Raw genomic sequence first — 14,108 nt, 5'->3', positions numbered from 1 at the left:
GCTACCGAGGCAGGTAGCGTGTAGTGGTCAAGACGCTCGCCTATGATTTATATGATTGTGATAGTTTGCCCCGGGGAGGAATAGAACCCGCCCCCTAGGTTAGTAGGTAATGTGCAGACAGTTAGATACCTACCTAGTGATTGAAAATACGCATTTCTCTTCACCTTCCTCTACTGCTTTAGTAGAAGGTTAGTCTTAGCAGTATGAATGTTAATAAGGACTCATAACAATAATATTAGGTACTGATTGATTGATTAACAAATCAAGGGGTTAAACCCATTTTTTTTTTTCTTTTTTTTTTACTGACCTTTTAAGAGTTCCAATCTTATATTTCAGAAGATAAGGTACTGCGAACAGTTGGGAACGACGCCTCTAATTCTGACATGAATTTCACGGACACATCAGATAGTACACTCAAAGCTGGCGACTCTTCCAGCTGCCCTTGTGAGAGCAAAACCAGGTCAGGAACGAAATTGAAATAAGCCCTGTTAACATTTCTCGTGAGGTCAATCCGATTTTTTCCGAATAAGAAGGTTCCTGTTCACATTGAACGACACGATTTTTTGTCAAACTTATGAAAATTATATAGAGTCTAGATCATTGGTTCCCAACCTGGGGGTATTTACCCCCCGAGGGGTAAAATACACTTTTTCGAGGGGTAAAAAAAACTAAGCGCTAAGTGAAAAAAAGAAAAAAATACAAAAGACATAGAATCATTTCCATAGGTTTGGTTTTGTAGCCGACTACGCTCTACTAAACGCTCGTTTCCACCTGTGAGTTTTATCTGATTTTTTTTTTCCGAATGTCCTTTGGGAAATGTACCTAATTTAAATGAGAGTGCTCCCACTACACGATTTTTTTTCGAACGACACAAAATGTCCTGTAGGCATTATAATTTAGATGAGAGTGTTCCCACTACACACGACACGATTTTTTTCCGAACGACACAAAATGTCCTGTAGGCAATATAATTCAGATGAGAGTGTTCCCATTACACACGACACGATTTTTTTCCGAACGACACAAAATGTCCTGTAGGCAATATAATTCAGATGAGTGTTCTCACTACACACTACCCGATTTTTTTCCGAACGACACAAAATGTCCTGTAGGCAATATAATTCAGATGAGAGTGCTCCCACTACACACGACACGATTTTTTTTCCGAACGACACAAATGTCCTGTAGGCAATATATAATTTAGATGAGAGTGTTCCCAGTACACACGACACGATTTTTTTCCGAACGACACAAAATGTCCTGTAAGCAATATAATTTAGATGAGAGTGTTCCCACTACACACGACACGATTTTTTTCCGAACGACACAAAATGTCCTGTAGGCAATATAATTTAGATGAGAGTGTTCCCACTACACACGACACGATTTTTTTCCGAACGACAAGTAGCAACGGGCCGTCTACGCTTCCAATGTCAGACAAAGCCTTATCCTATATTGGTTTTCGCATTTCCAGATCAAGTTGTGTATCTCTGGACACTCTAGGGTTCTATGACGATGACTGGAATGGTAATTACGAGGTTCTGTATGATTGGATAGATCGCATGGACTTTGTCAAGAACCAGAAGAATGTACATCGGGACTTCAGTGATGGAGGTCAGTGGATTGTTCTATTCCTTTTTAAACCCCAAAGCGGTCACTGGCTCTATGTTTTAAAGTCACTCTAAACCTCTGTTTTAAAGTCACCCGTAGAGTGCAAGCTGTGAATGAAGCTTTTTGTAAGCTTCGTAGACTGGTGCCTCTAATGAGAATTAAAGACAGGTAAGATGAGAATTTTTCGTCGGAAGCTGGAGAGAGAGAAGAGATTTTTGTTTCAAATCGATTTCTTTTTCGCAGTTATCCAAGAGTAGAGGTGTACGTAGGTACTAGGCATGCATTTAAAAATGAGAGCCCCGTCAAACCTTCTCGGGCACAGGAAAACAGCCCTGCGGGAGCACCTATGCACGCGGGCGCGGGGTTGCCGACCCCTGGCTTAGAAGGTAGAGCTAGGTCGCTGATTCGATTTCCGAACTTTTCCCCCTAGAAAGGTGATGTTCATTCTCCTATCCTGTCTTTTCCTTCTCTCTTCCCTTTCCGGACGATAAGACCATGGTTGTAACAGTTCCCTTTGTCAACCCTCTTTCCTCTGCTTACATTTTATTTTTCCATACTTGCAGAGGAGCGGGTTAGGTATCGTTTCGATTATCGTTCGATTACTGTACATCACGAATTTTCTATCCTGATTTAAAATGGCGCTTCAAAAATTTAGGTACCTTATTTTTCCTTATTGTGTTAATTTCCAGAAGTAAAAGAGTGAGCAAATTGAAAACCCTTGCATCGGCCATCGAGTACATTGCAGTGCTTAGTGACGTTCTCTCTTCTCACCAAGAATCATGGGTGAGTAAGTAAAAAGGGATTTATCCCCCAGAAAATCCACCAAAAAATCAGCAATTGGAATTTTTTCAAATACCTACATACGTATAGGTACCTACCTATTCCGCAAATGTAATAGAAAGTGGTGTGATGATTTTTTATTATTATTATCATCATCTCTTGAAGGCAGCTAACGGGGATTATCTGCAAAACGGGAATTTTAGTAGACAAAGTTCACCATTTTACCTAGTAGGTACTGGCTTCGAGTCACGTATTTTCAGATCTTATTTTCATTTTGTGGAATTCCATAGACAAGAGCAATCCTGTTTCAGAGGTTGGTCCTAAATTGAACTAGTAGCGCGGTCAAACTTTCTTGACTTGGCGGGGCGGAGCGCTCCCGCGCTCTTTAATTACCTATCCACTAAAAATAGCCAATTGGCTACGGTCCAACGATCTCCTCCTTAATTACCTATCCACTAAAAATAGCCAATTGGCTACGGTCCAACTCGATTGGTTTTATATAAATTCAAAGCCTAAAATTAACCAATAAGATTATACTTCAATTGCTCACCTTTTTTATATGGCTAGGGTTCTTGGGGATTTTTTGAAACCGAGGCGAGTTCGCCTCTTTCGTAGGCTTTTTTAAGATGACTGAACTTGACAAGATGATTGACCCCAATAAGATTTAAATACTTAAGATACTTTATACTTTATCAAAGAGGTTTTACTTTACCTTCTTTTAGATACGTATCTCCCCTAACGGCAACCCGTTTTTTCTTTATTTCAGAGATACGAGTACAGTGAAAATGTTGTCAGCTACAAGATCATGTACGAATACATGTGATCTAAATGTCGTCATTTATAAATCCAATTCTAGTCATTCAAGTTCTGATTATGCCGCTACTGGTCGCTACTGGAAGAAACTTTGCAGTTGTCCTCACGAGATTGAGTGCACCCCGTATTTCAAGCACAGGGCCGAAAAACTTCAACACTGCCTGAAGTCGAACCCGGAACCTCCGGTGTAGAAATCTAGTGTATTATGAGTTCAACTAGTGTTGTGTGTATTGCATATCTAAATTTAAATGCTAGGCGTTCATACTTTGTAAACCGTCTACGTCTGTAAGAGGTAGGTAACTAGGTAGTGTACGAAAGGATGTTAAGGGTTAAGGATGTTTTGTTCAATCACTTCAATGTAGAACAGGGGTAGTTACCTAGTAATTAGGTGAAACTATTATCATTAATCTCCAAATATGGTGGACCTCCACAATTATAGTCCCGCCAACAGTTTCACCAACAAGTTGGCCAATTGGACCACACTCAACTCGAAGGTAATTGGTCGACCAGTTGGTTTGGTAGGTAACGTTTCCTGCGAGTTACTTGTGGTATTAAATTGGTTAGTACTATAGTTAGTAGGTACCTACATGTGGCGATAAAACTTTCTGACGAGCCAGTTGTGAGAGTACATGGAATGTACCAGTTCCCCGTGGATCACTGGAGTTAAACAACGTTGCGCGTGGATAGTATCCGGATGGGTGACTATCTGGGGAATCGCGTGCTGCTGGCTTTACCCCGGTACCACTCAGGCTGGTTAATGTGAGTAGGTGAGATTGTCGAGGGTAGCTAAACCCCGTCCCTAAAGACCTTAGCATACGCTAACGTTAAATAATGATGGGTACTATTGTGAATTATGATCAATGAACTTCTCGCTGCCCTCCTTCTCTCTTCGATTTCGGGACGATAAGACCATAGCAGTTACAGTTCCCTCTGTCAAACCTCTTAAAAAAAAAAAGACCTTAGCATACGCTAACGTTAAATGATAGGTACTATTGTGAATTATGATTAATGAACTTCTCATTATGATAATAAGAAACAAATATTACCCTCAAAAAGCTAGTTAATTTCTAATTATTTGCTTTACTTGGTGTGCTGATTCAGGTTTTGAAAAAAATGAAGCTCGGTCAGTCCCAGAAGACATTGGAAGATCTAGCCAGAGCAGAACCCGATGTGCTTGAACAACTACTGGGCAAAATCAAACAGAAATATGATAACTCCAAACTCAAACTCATACCGCCTCCTAGTATCAACAGCGAAGGTAACAGCCTAGGTCGCGGGTTTGATTCTCGCCCGGGGCGGATTTTATCTTGAACGGATAAGGTTCGTTCTCGGAACGGCTGGCTTTCTCTTATTTTATTATTATTATTATTTTCTCAAATCTTTTGTCTTCCTTCTCTCTTCGCTTTCCGGAGATAAGACCTTAGAACCTATCTTTATCGAACCTCTAAAAAAAATGTAGTCTCCAAATTTCGGGCTGGGCCAATATCGGCCCCAAGAGGAGGGGGGGGGCAAATCTTGTTGGGAACCCCCTACTTGTGACACACGACACACCATGGTTAACTGCATAAAAAATCCTTCTTTGACCACTACACCACCGAGGAAGGTAAAATGACTATCACGTTTAATGAATTTATTTACGAATAGGTAAAATGATCTTTATTGGAATACATTTCAGATCTCAGTACCAACGTGCTGGTTCTCAATGGAGAGAAAATCAACAAGGATCAATTCACCTCCTTGTCAACAAAATGTCAACAACTACAAAATGACCTCACTGAATGTGACGAAGTTATTAAGATTCTCAAGAATAAAGTAAGTTTAGCCTAGTTAGTTTGCTTGGTAGCGCGTCTGCCTTGTAAGCGCTACGCCGCGGGTTCGATTCCCGCCCGGGGCGGATTTTATCCTGAACGGATAATGTTCGTACCACGGAACGGCTGGCTTTCTCCTATCCTGTCTTCCTTCCCTCTTCGATTTCGGGATGACAAGACCATAGCAGTTACAGTTCCCTCTATTAAACCTCTTCAAAAAAAAAAGGAAAGTTTAAGCAGTGCAGCCAGCACAAATACATGAGACCTTGTTTATACTGCTGGGATAAAGGGACTTCTTAGTCTCATTCGAGTAAAATAAACAAGGTAAAGGAATTTTAATTGGAGCTAATACTCCCTAAATCGTATCCCATCCCCAGGTGTCTCATTTAGAAGACCTCCTAGAAATCAAGGACGAAATCATTCGAAATCTCAGGCAGGAACTATCTCAGTTCAAAGTCCCATCAGGGCCGGACACTACCGCCCCTGACATATGCCTTCCCTGTCGTACCCCTGATACGTCCAATATTTGTCGCTCCTCGGGACACGATCTGCGAACCCCGGCCACCACGATGACAATACTAACCGCGGAGTCTTTCAATAACCTTTGTTGAGGAGGGAAGTTAAGAAGGAGGAGGCAAGAGAAAAATTAAAGAAGAAAAAATGGAAAGAAGAATGGGGAAAAACGGAAGTGCCTAAAGAAAATAAAAGAGATGCTTCGGAAGTGAAGAAACAATATATCCCTTCTCTCTCTCTCATGAAAAACAGGTGCCACAGGAAATTGATCTCGTAGGATATCGAGTTAGACTAGTTGCGGTCAACTTGTTCGGAACCATGCCAGAAAAAAGATGTTTTTTTTTCCTTTCTGGCATGGTCCCGTTTCGAACACTTCTATGAAGAAATGTTCACATTGATTGGATACAGAAAGCAAAGCAGCAGTTCTTTCGGTGCAATAGTCCTAAGCAAAATTGGACTCAGCACACAAGGGATCAAGAAGAGACCGCCTTATGTAGGTAACGAAGCCGAAGAATTTTCACAAGTTGAGCAAAGTTTATTACAAGTGGGGTAAAGATTAAAAAAAAAAAAAATCACAATTGAGCACCTTTCTCGAGTAGGTAGGTATATAAGGTAAATAATAAATGAGCTAGAGTGGTTGGGTTAGGTAAGCTGAGAAAGAAGAATGGGGAAAAACGGAAGTGCCTAAAGAAAATAAAAGAGATGCTTCGGAAGTGAAGAAACAATATATCCCTTCTCTCTCTCTCTCTCTCCCCTTCTTTCTCTCTCCTCTCTCTCTCTCTCTCTCTCTCTCTTTCTTTCTTTCTCTCTCTCTCCTCTCTCTCCCTCTTTTTCTTTCCTCTCTCTCCCCTCCCCTCTCTCTCTCTAAGGATTATTTATAGGTACTTTACGACCTACGAAAGGTACCTCCATTCGTTTACATCCTTGCCTATCCGGGAACGAAATTTCCGCCCCGGCTGGGATTCGAACCCAGCACCTCCTGGTTATTTTTCCGTTCAACGCCCCCTAGCTAAGACAAAGTGTTTTAGCCGCAGGGTTCTGGGTTCATATCAAAAACAAGCTCAAGTTCTACGTTTTGTCTTTTTCATTCGCTCTCTCTCTCTCTCTCTCTCTCTCTCTCTCTCTCTCTCTCTCTCTCTCTCTCTCTCTTTCTCTCTCTCTCCCTCTCTTTCTCTCTCTCTCCCTCTCTTTCTCTCTCTCTCCCTCTTTTTCTTTCTCTCTCTCTCCCTCTTTTTCTTCCTCTCTCTCTCTCTCTTTCTTTCTCTCTCTCTTTCTCTCTCTCTCTTTCTCTCTCTCCCTCTTTTTCTTTCCTCTCTCTCTCCTCCCCTCTCTCTCAAAGGATTATTTATAGGTACTCTGGGACCTACGAAAGGTACCTCCATTCTTTTACATCCTTGCCTATCCGGGAACGAAATTTCCGCCCCGGCTGGGATTCGAACCCAGCACCTCCTGGTTATTTTTCCGTTCAACGTCCCCTAAGACAAAGTGTTTTAGCCGCAGGGTTCTGGGTTCATATCAAAAACAAGCTCAAGTTCTACGTTTTGTCCTTTTTTTTTTTTTTTTTTTTTTTTTTTTTTTTTTTTTTTTTGGGTCTTTTAAACGTTTGATCTGCTGAGATCGTCAAAAAGCGAAGAGAGAAGGAAGACAGGATAGAAGAAAGCCAGGCGTTCTGAAGACGAACTTTATATGATTGTGATAGTTCGCCCTGGGCAGGAATAGAACGCGTGTCCTTGGTTAGTAGGTAATGTGTGGATACCTGTGATTGAAAATATGCGTTTCTCTTCAGCTTCTTATCCGGAATAGAAAAGAATTTTACCTTGTTTACGTACATGTATTTCCAGAATGAAAGTAAAAAGTCCCTAGACCGCGGGACTAAACAAGGTCTTGGGTGCGTTTATCAATCATTGGGTAACGTGCCTCATAGCTGATAGCCAGCGCAGCGTTAAAACTCGCGCCACTTTCAAAGTCCCTAGACCGCGGGACTAAACAAGGTCTTGGGTGCGTTTATCAATCATTGGGTAACGTGCCTCATAGCTGATAGCCAGCGCAGTGTTAAAACTCGCGCCACTTTGTAGGTACATAGTAGGTACCTTTGTAGTTTGTAGGTACCTACAATTTTACAGGAAGCGTTGTGCTTTACCTGAACTAATGCTTGAAGAAAAGGATAACTCACACTCCTTTGTAGGCAGGTTGCACAGGTGTTACTCTGTTGCACCTAGATAGAATTAATTGGAAACAGTTTCAGTTGAGACCTGACGCGTGCCACTGATGGTGTTTTGTTCAGTGGAAATAGAACCGGAGGATTCGCTGGTCACTTAGTGAAACAGTCAGTCCTAAGTTAGTGGAATAATTATTAATATAAAGGAATTTTTACACTGATGGTGTTTTGTTCAGTGGAAATAGAACCGGAGGATTCGCTGGTCACTTAGTGAAACAGTCAGTCCTAAATTAGTGGAATAATAAAATTATTAACATAAAGGAATTTTTAATATTGTGTTAAGCATACTTAAATACTTGTCACAAATAACGTTCCCCAAATATTACACCTAGATAAATTTTGTGACTTGACTTGGACTCGGTCCACCAACCTCCAGATCCCAAGTCCAACACCACTGAGGTTGGTTTAATTTTTAATATACAACTAACGCTAATAGGTACATAGTTTGAGTTATTCGAGAAATTTAGAAGACATAATTATCTGAGTGTTTACCTATTTTCATTTATTATTATCATTATTGTTAGTATTTTATTATTTATTTATTTTTTCCTCGAATAAGGCGTTTTAACTCTGGAATACCAGGTCGTTCACGCCCAATCTGAGTGTTTAAAAAGTCCCTTGGGTTCGCGCTTTTTTGAAAACGAAAAATAGTTTGATTTTGAAAAAATGGAAGTCGGTAGTCCAAATAATTTGACTGCCATCACCTTGGGATCTGCCATCTCACCATCTACAACAGCCAAGAGGAATGCCCGGGAGCGCCGTAGAGTGCAAGCTGTGAATGAAGCTTTCTGTAAGCTTCGTAGACTGGTGCCTCTAATGAGAACTAAAGACAGGTAAGATGAGAATTTTTCGTCGAAAGTATTGGAGAGAGAGAACAGATTTTTGTTTCAAATCGATATCTTTTTCGCAGTTATCCAAGAGTAGAGGTATACGTAGGTACTAGGCATGCATTTAAAAATGAGAGCCCCGTCAAACCTTCTCGGGCGCAGGAAAACAGCCCTGCGGGAGCACCTATGCACGCGGGGTTGCCGACCCCTGGCTTAGAAGGTAGAGCTAGGTCGTTGATTCGAGTTCCGAACTTTGCCCCCTAGAAAGGTGATGTTCGTTCTCCTATCCTGTCTTTTCCTTCTCTCTTCCCTTTCCGGACGATAAGACCATGGTTGTTACAGTTCCCTAAGTCAACCCTCTTTCCTCTGCTTACATTTTATTTTTCCATAATTGCAGAGGAGTGGGTTAGGTATCGTTTCGATTATCGTTCGATTACTGTACATCACGAATTTTCTATCCTGATTTAAAATGGGGCTTCAAAAATTTAGGTACTTTATTTTTCCTTATTGTGTTTTAATTTCCAGAAGTAAAAGAGTGAGCAAATTGAAAACCCTTGCATCGGCCATCGAGTACATTGCAGTGCTTAGTGACATTCTCTCTTCTCATCAAGAATCATGGGTGAGTAAGTAAAAACGGTATTATCCTCAGATTTTTTTTTTATATTTTTTGGGTAAATTGCGGACACTTGACCCTAAAGAGTACCGAATTGCGGACACTTTGTTTTCTGGTAACGACCTATTATCATCTCTTGTAGGTAAGTACTCTTCTCTTTATTCCTTTCTCTTGTAGGTAATTGTAAAACTCTTGTAGGTAATTGTGGAACTCTTGTAGGTAATTGTGGAAATCTTGTATTTTATTAATTGTGGACAACGGGAATTTTCTGGAAAACGGGAATATTAGTAGATAAAGTTCACCATTTTACCTCGCAGGTAACTTTAATGAAGAGGTTCTCTCTCTCTCTCTCTCTCTCTCTCTCTCTCTCTCTCTCTCTCTCTCTCTCTCTCTCTCTCTCTCTCTCTCTCATTGTGACGTGAGAGATAAAGAGAGCGAGTGTTCCCTAAAAGATTAGGGATTAAGCCAGTCGGCGTGTTTCATTTTGTCATAGGAAGATAATACGATAGAGATAGATCTTGCCCCAGACAGGTGATCTGAAATACTAAGTTACAGAGATAGGAGATAGGAGGATAAAGTAGATATTTTTTGAGGACAGAAAAATCGGTCCGAAAACATTACTAACTTTCCTATTTAGATCTATAGAGATAGAGGCATAGAGGTATCTATGGAAAAAGTAGAAAAAACACTGGTCAATATTTTAACTATGGTGGACCTCCACAATTATAGTCCCGCCAACAGTTTCACCAACAAGTTGGCCAATTGGACCACACTCAACTCGAAGGTAATTGGTCAGTCGACCAGTTGATTTGATTGGTAACAATGCTTGTTGGTTACTTGTATTAAATTGGTTAGTAGGCACCAACATGTGGCGACAAAACTTTCTGATGAGCAAGCGGTTAAAGCACATTGAATGTACCAGTTCGCCATGGATAACTGGAGTTAAACAACTTTGCGCTTGGTTAGTACCTAGATGGTGACCATTTGGGGAATCGCGTGCTGCTAGCTTTTCCCGGTACCACTCAGGCTGGTTAATGTGAGCAGACGTTTAGCTTGACGCCAAAAAAATCCGCCCCGGGCGGGAATCGAACCCGCGGCCTAGCGCTTACAAGGCAGACGCACTACCAACTAAGCTAACTAGGCTGGCCTCGCAGGTAACTACTGGCTTGCATTGACGTATTTTCAGATCTTTATCTACGTATTTTCATTTTGTGGAATTCCATTGACAAGAGCAATCCCATTTCACAGGTTGGTCCTTAATTAAAATAGCCCATTGGCTACGGTCCAATTCGATTGGTTTCTCAAAAATTCAAAGCCTACAATTAACCAATAAGATTATAGATATAGGTACTTTCTTCTGGTCGATCTTTCATATTATAGATAACAGAGTGACATTTATTCATCAGTAGAGTCTGGACTAACATGAGTAATTCTGAGATGGTCTCTTTATCTTATTAGATTATACTTTATCAAAGAGGTTTTACTTTATCTTTTCTTAGATAGGTATCTCCCCTAACTGTTTCATCTTTATTACCTGTTTCATCTTTATTTCAGAGATACGAATACAGTGAAAATGTTGTCAGCTACAAGATCATGTACGAATACATGTGATCTAAAAAAATGTCGTCATTTGTAAATCCAATTCTAGTCATTCATGTTCTGATAATGCCGCTACTGGTCACTACTGGAAGAAACTTTGCAGTTGTCCTCACGATATTGAGTGCACCCCGTATTTCAAGCACAGGGCCGAAAAACTTCAACACTGCCTGAAGTTGAACCCGGAACCTCCAGTGTAGAAATCTAGTGTATTATGAGTTCAACTAGTGTTGTGTGTATTGCATATCTAAATATAAATACTAGGCGTTCATACTTCAAAAAGTGTCCCTAAGAATAAGGTACCTAAATACAGCTACCTACTAACTGTTACTAGAAATTCGAACATTGAAAGGATGTTCTGTTCAGTATAGTGGTAATTACTAGGTCCTAGAAGATGATTAGGTAATTAGATGTTTTTTCTTCGTGAAATAATATCTTGGTACATTGAAAAAAAAATCGAATTAATATCTTCCCATTTTTACATCACCTAACTGTGGGGAAATTACATTCTCTCTTTTCAAATACGCTTCCACTCTGTCATCCACCCCATTTCCCCACATTGCATATCTAAATATAAATACTAGGCGTTCATACTTCAATATGTGTCCCTAAGAATAAGGTAGGTAGGTACCTGCATACAGCTACCTACTAACTCTGTTACTAAAAATTCGAACATTGAAAGGATGGTCTGTTCAGTAATCAGTATAGTGGTAATTAACTAGAAGATAATTGAGTAATTAGATGTTTTTCTTCGTCAAATAATATCTTGGTACATTGAAAAAAAATCGAATTAATATCTTTGTCTTTTTGTTTCAAACCCAAAACTCATCTAAACTATTCAGATCAGAGTCTAATCTTGTAAAGTTTGAAAAGATATCTAAAAATTAAAAATCAAAACATTCAAAACGCATTACCACTTTTGTATCTTGGATGTTGAGAGAGAGAGAGAGAGAACGAAAGAGAGAGAGAAATTTAACTTCACATCCATCATAAAACCATTAGGTTATACCCAGAATAAAATAAATACTCTTTTTTTACGTCCCTCTGTTATACCACATCCATCTTCCACATTCACATCCGCTATGGTACTTTACAGTTACCATTAAACCCATCCATTCATCTTCTCCACCTCCTCTTCCTAAAACTTCTCTTTTTTTCTCTCTTCCTCTTTCTACCCCCCCTTCTCAAATTCCTTCTACTCCATTTGTTTCCTCCTCTTCTTCCTTCTTCTTCCTTCTTCTTCTTCTTCTTCTTCTTCTTCTTCTTCTTCTTCTAGACGTATAGTACATTTCTTACTTCTCTTCCTTTTTTCCTCTTCCTCTTTCTCCCTCAGATCTCCTTTTCTATTCGTTTTTCTCCAAATTTTCCTTCTCCTTCTTCCTACAGTATTCAGTTCCTCCTTCTCTTTCACCTTCTAAAACTTCACCTCCACTACGGTCAAATCAGTCATCCAGTAAACAAACACACAACAGGTAAAAAAGAAGGAGGCGATGGTGGAGGAACAGAGGAGAAGACGAAGGTGAATGATGAGAGAGTGGAGAAGAAACCTAAGGCGCTGGAGAAGGAAGAAAGGGAGGTGAAAATGGAAGGGAAGGAGATGAAAGAGGAAGAGGAGGACAAGGATGTGGTGGAGAAGAAGAGGAAGAGGTATCTCAGAGTGTCCGGTGGAAAAGATAAAGATTCAAGATGTCAAGTGAGGTAAGGAGGTGAAGGTAAAAGTTTGTACCGATATCAGCAAAGTCAGGCGACGAACTAAGGAGTCCTTATTTACAAACTTATAAGGAGTCACATCACGTCAGTAGAAGTCATGGGGAGTCGAAAAGATGTAGTTCAAAGTTTTCCCACATAATATTGTAGGTAATCTCGTTCATGATTCACGTGACGTGAAAGTAGTGTGACTGTCCTGAACGAAATTGGTGATTCTCATGATTTTTTTTTATTATCTCAGAAAAAACTATGAAAATTAAAAAAAATATTGAGACTATAACGAAGAAAATGCGTTCACTAGATCGTGAGATACAGCTCTCGGAACATGAGAGTCTCAAGCCCGCCGATATCATACCTAGCGACAACACTGTACTCCTGTGATGACGTCATCTACCAATATCGTACGACGCGCTGTGGGCTTATTACCATAGGGATTTGGGTTAGGGGCTCAAATAGATCGAATAGGTACCTATCTACGCATTTTGTTATCACTATTTTTCAATATCAGCTTAGGTACTTATACCTATTTTCAAATTTAGATATTTTCATTCCATTTTTTTTTATCATGCACTTATTCAAGTAGTTACTTTTTCGTACATGTACATTTTTTTTAAGGGGTTTGACAGAGTGAACTGTAACTGCTATGGTCTTATCGTCCCGAATTCGAAGAGAGAAGGAAGACAGGATAGGAGAAAGCCAGCCGTTTCCGAGAACGAACATTATCCCATCAGGATAAAATCCGCCCTGGGCGGGAATCGAACCCGCGGCCTAGCGCTTACAAGGCAGACGCACTACCAACTAAGCTAAGTAGGCTGGCACATTTATTTCGATCGAGAAGAATAATATGAATAGTATGATCTCCACATACCAAACATCCCTGCTCAAAGTTCCGCTTTATGTAAACACTACCTACGTAGGTACCTACCTATATGATAATAATAGTGCTTATTTTTACTGCTCGCATAGGACTGATAAGTCCCTTTACTCCAGCAGTAGGCTACTACTATTATTGTGGTCAAATTCTCAAATTATATTGAGGATAAAATTCCATACCTCGGCTGGGATTGAACCCACGCCCGCCTGTTTACCAGTCGAGCGCCTAGACCACTACACCACCGAGGCAGGTTTTAGAAGTGTACGCAATTCGTATGTACTCGGAGACTCGGACACCTCTTTGGAAGTATTCGCATTTACTAGTTGTATTCATCATAATTATTGCATCATTTTCAAAAGTGTTCCGGGAACATTGTTTCCAGTTCCTAATAACTCTAACAAGTACCTCAAAGGTGGTTTTGTTCGCTCTTAGTGACGTATCTAATGATGTTCTATCAGCAGTTGTTTTGGTACTTCCTCTGGAACTTGGAAATACTTCTGTAGAATAGAAAAGAATTTTACATACACACTCTAATAAATATTAATAAAAAAATAAATGAGCAAACAAAAATGACAAAATTAACTAAGAAGTAAAAATTAAAAGGAACTTCAGTTCAGTAGGAAAAAACATTACTTCGTTCATGTCAAAGAGAGAAATATTAGCACTGTTACCAGGCAGTGGTAGGTATACTTACCACTTCCTCATGGGCAATGGTAGATATATTACCACCAGAATATTTTTTTTTTTT

General features: G+C 40.0%; 3 protein-coding genes across 3 annotated transcripts in view; all 3 read left to right on the top strand.

Moving 5' to 3' along the window:
- The window catches only part of LOC103518660, a 5,535-nt gene extending 2,321 nt beyond the window's left edge, over positions 1 to 3,214 (top strand). Inside the window, exons 2-6 of the mRNA XM_008483738.2 lie at positions 336 to 460; positions 1,475 to 1,614; positions 1,701 to 1,779; positions 2,301 to 2,394; positions 3,158 to 3,214. Of these exons, the coding sequence (XP_008481960.1) occupies positions 336 to 460; positions 1,475 to 1,614; positions 1,701 to 1,779; positions 2,301 to 2,394; positions 3,158 to 3,214 (495 nt within the window). The remainder of the gene's footprint in view (positions 1 to 335; positions 461 to 1,474; positions 1,615 to 1,700; positions 1,780 to 2,300; positions 2,395 to 3,157) is intronic.
- Positions 3,215 to 3,620: 406 nt separating this feature from the next.
- Positions 3,621 to 5,749, top strand: LOC103518658 (sperm flagellar protein 1). Its single transcript, XM_008483736.3, has 4 exons — positions 3,621 to 3,698; positions 4,306 to 4,462; positions 4,880 to 5,016; positions 5,390 to 5,749. The coding sequence occupies exons 1-4, from the start codon at positions 3,621 to 3,623 to the stop codon at positions 5,621 to 5,623; spliced, it is 606 nt and encodes a 201-aa protein (XP_008481958.1). The 3' UTR covers positions 5,624 to 5,749.
- Positions 5,750 to 8,409: 2,660 nt separating this feature from the next.
- LOC103518659 (protein atonal homolog 7-B-like) lies at positions 8,410 to 10,794 on the top strand. Its single transcript, XM_008483737.1, has 4 exons — positions 8,410 to 8,576; positions 9,096 to 9,189; positions 9,821 to 9,967; positions 10,738 to 10,794. The coding sequence occupies exons 1-4, from the start codon at positions 8,410 to 8,412 to the stop codon at positions 10,792 to 10,794; spliced, it is 465 nt and encodes a 154-aa protein (XP_008481959.1).
- The last annotated feature ends 3,314 nt before the right edge of the window (positions 10,795 to 14,108 follow it).

This window comes from Diaphorina citri, unplaced genomic scaffold, assembly GCF_000475195.1.
Source record: "Diaphorina citri unplaced genomic scaffold, Diaci psyllid genome assembly version 1.1 scaffold2293, whole genome shotgun sequence".
Taxonomy (NCBI): Eukaryota; Metazoa; Arthropoda; class Insecta; order Hemiptera; family Psyllidae; genus Diaphorina; species Diaphorina citri.
The sequence above is the reverse complement of the archived record's forward strand: the minus strand, read 5'-3'. Positions and strand labels throughout refer to the sequence as shown.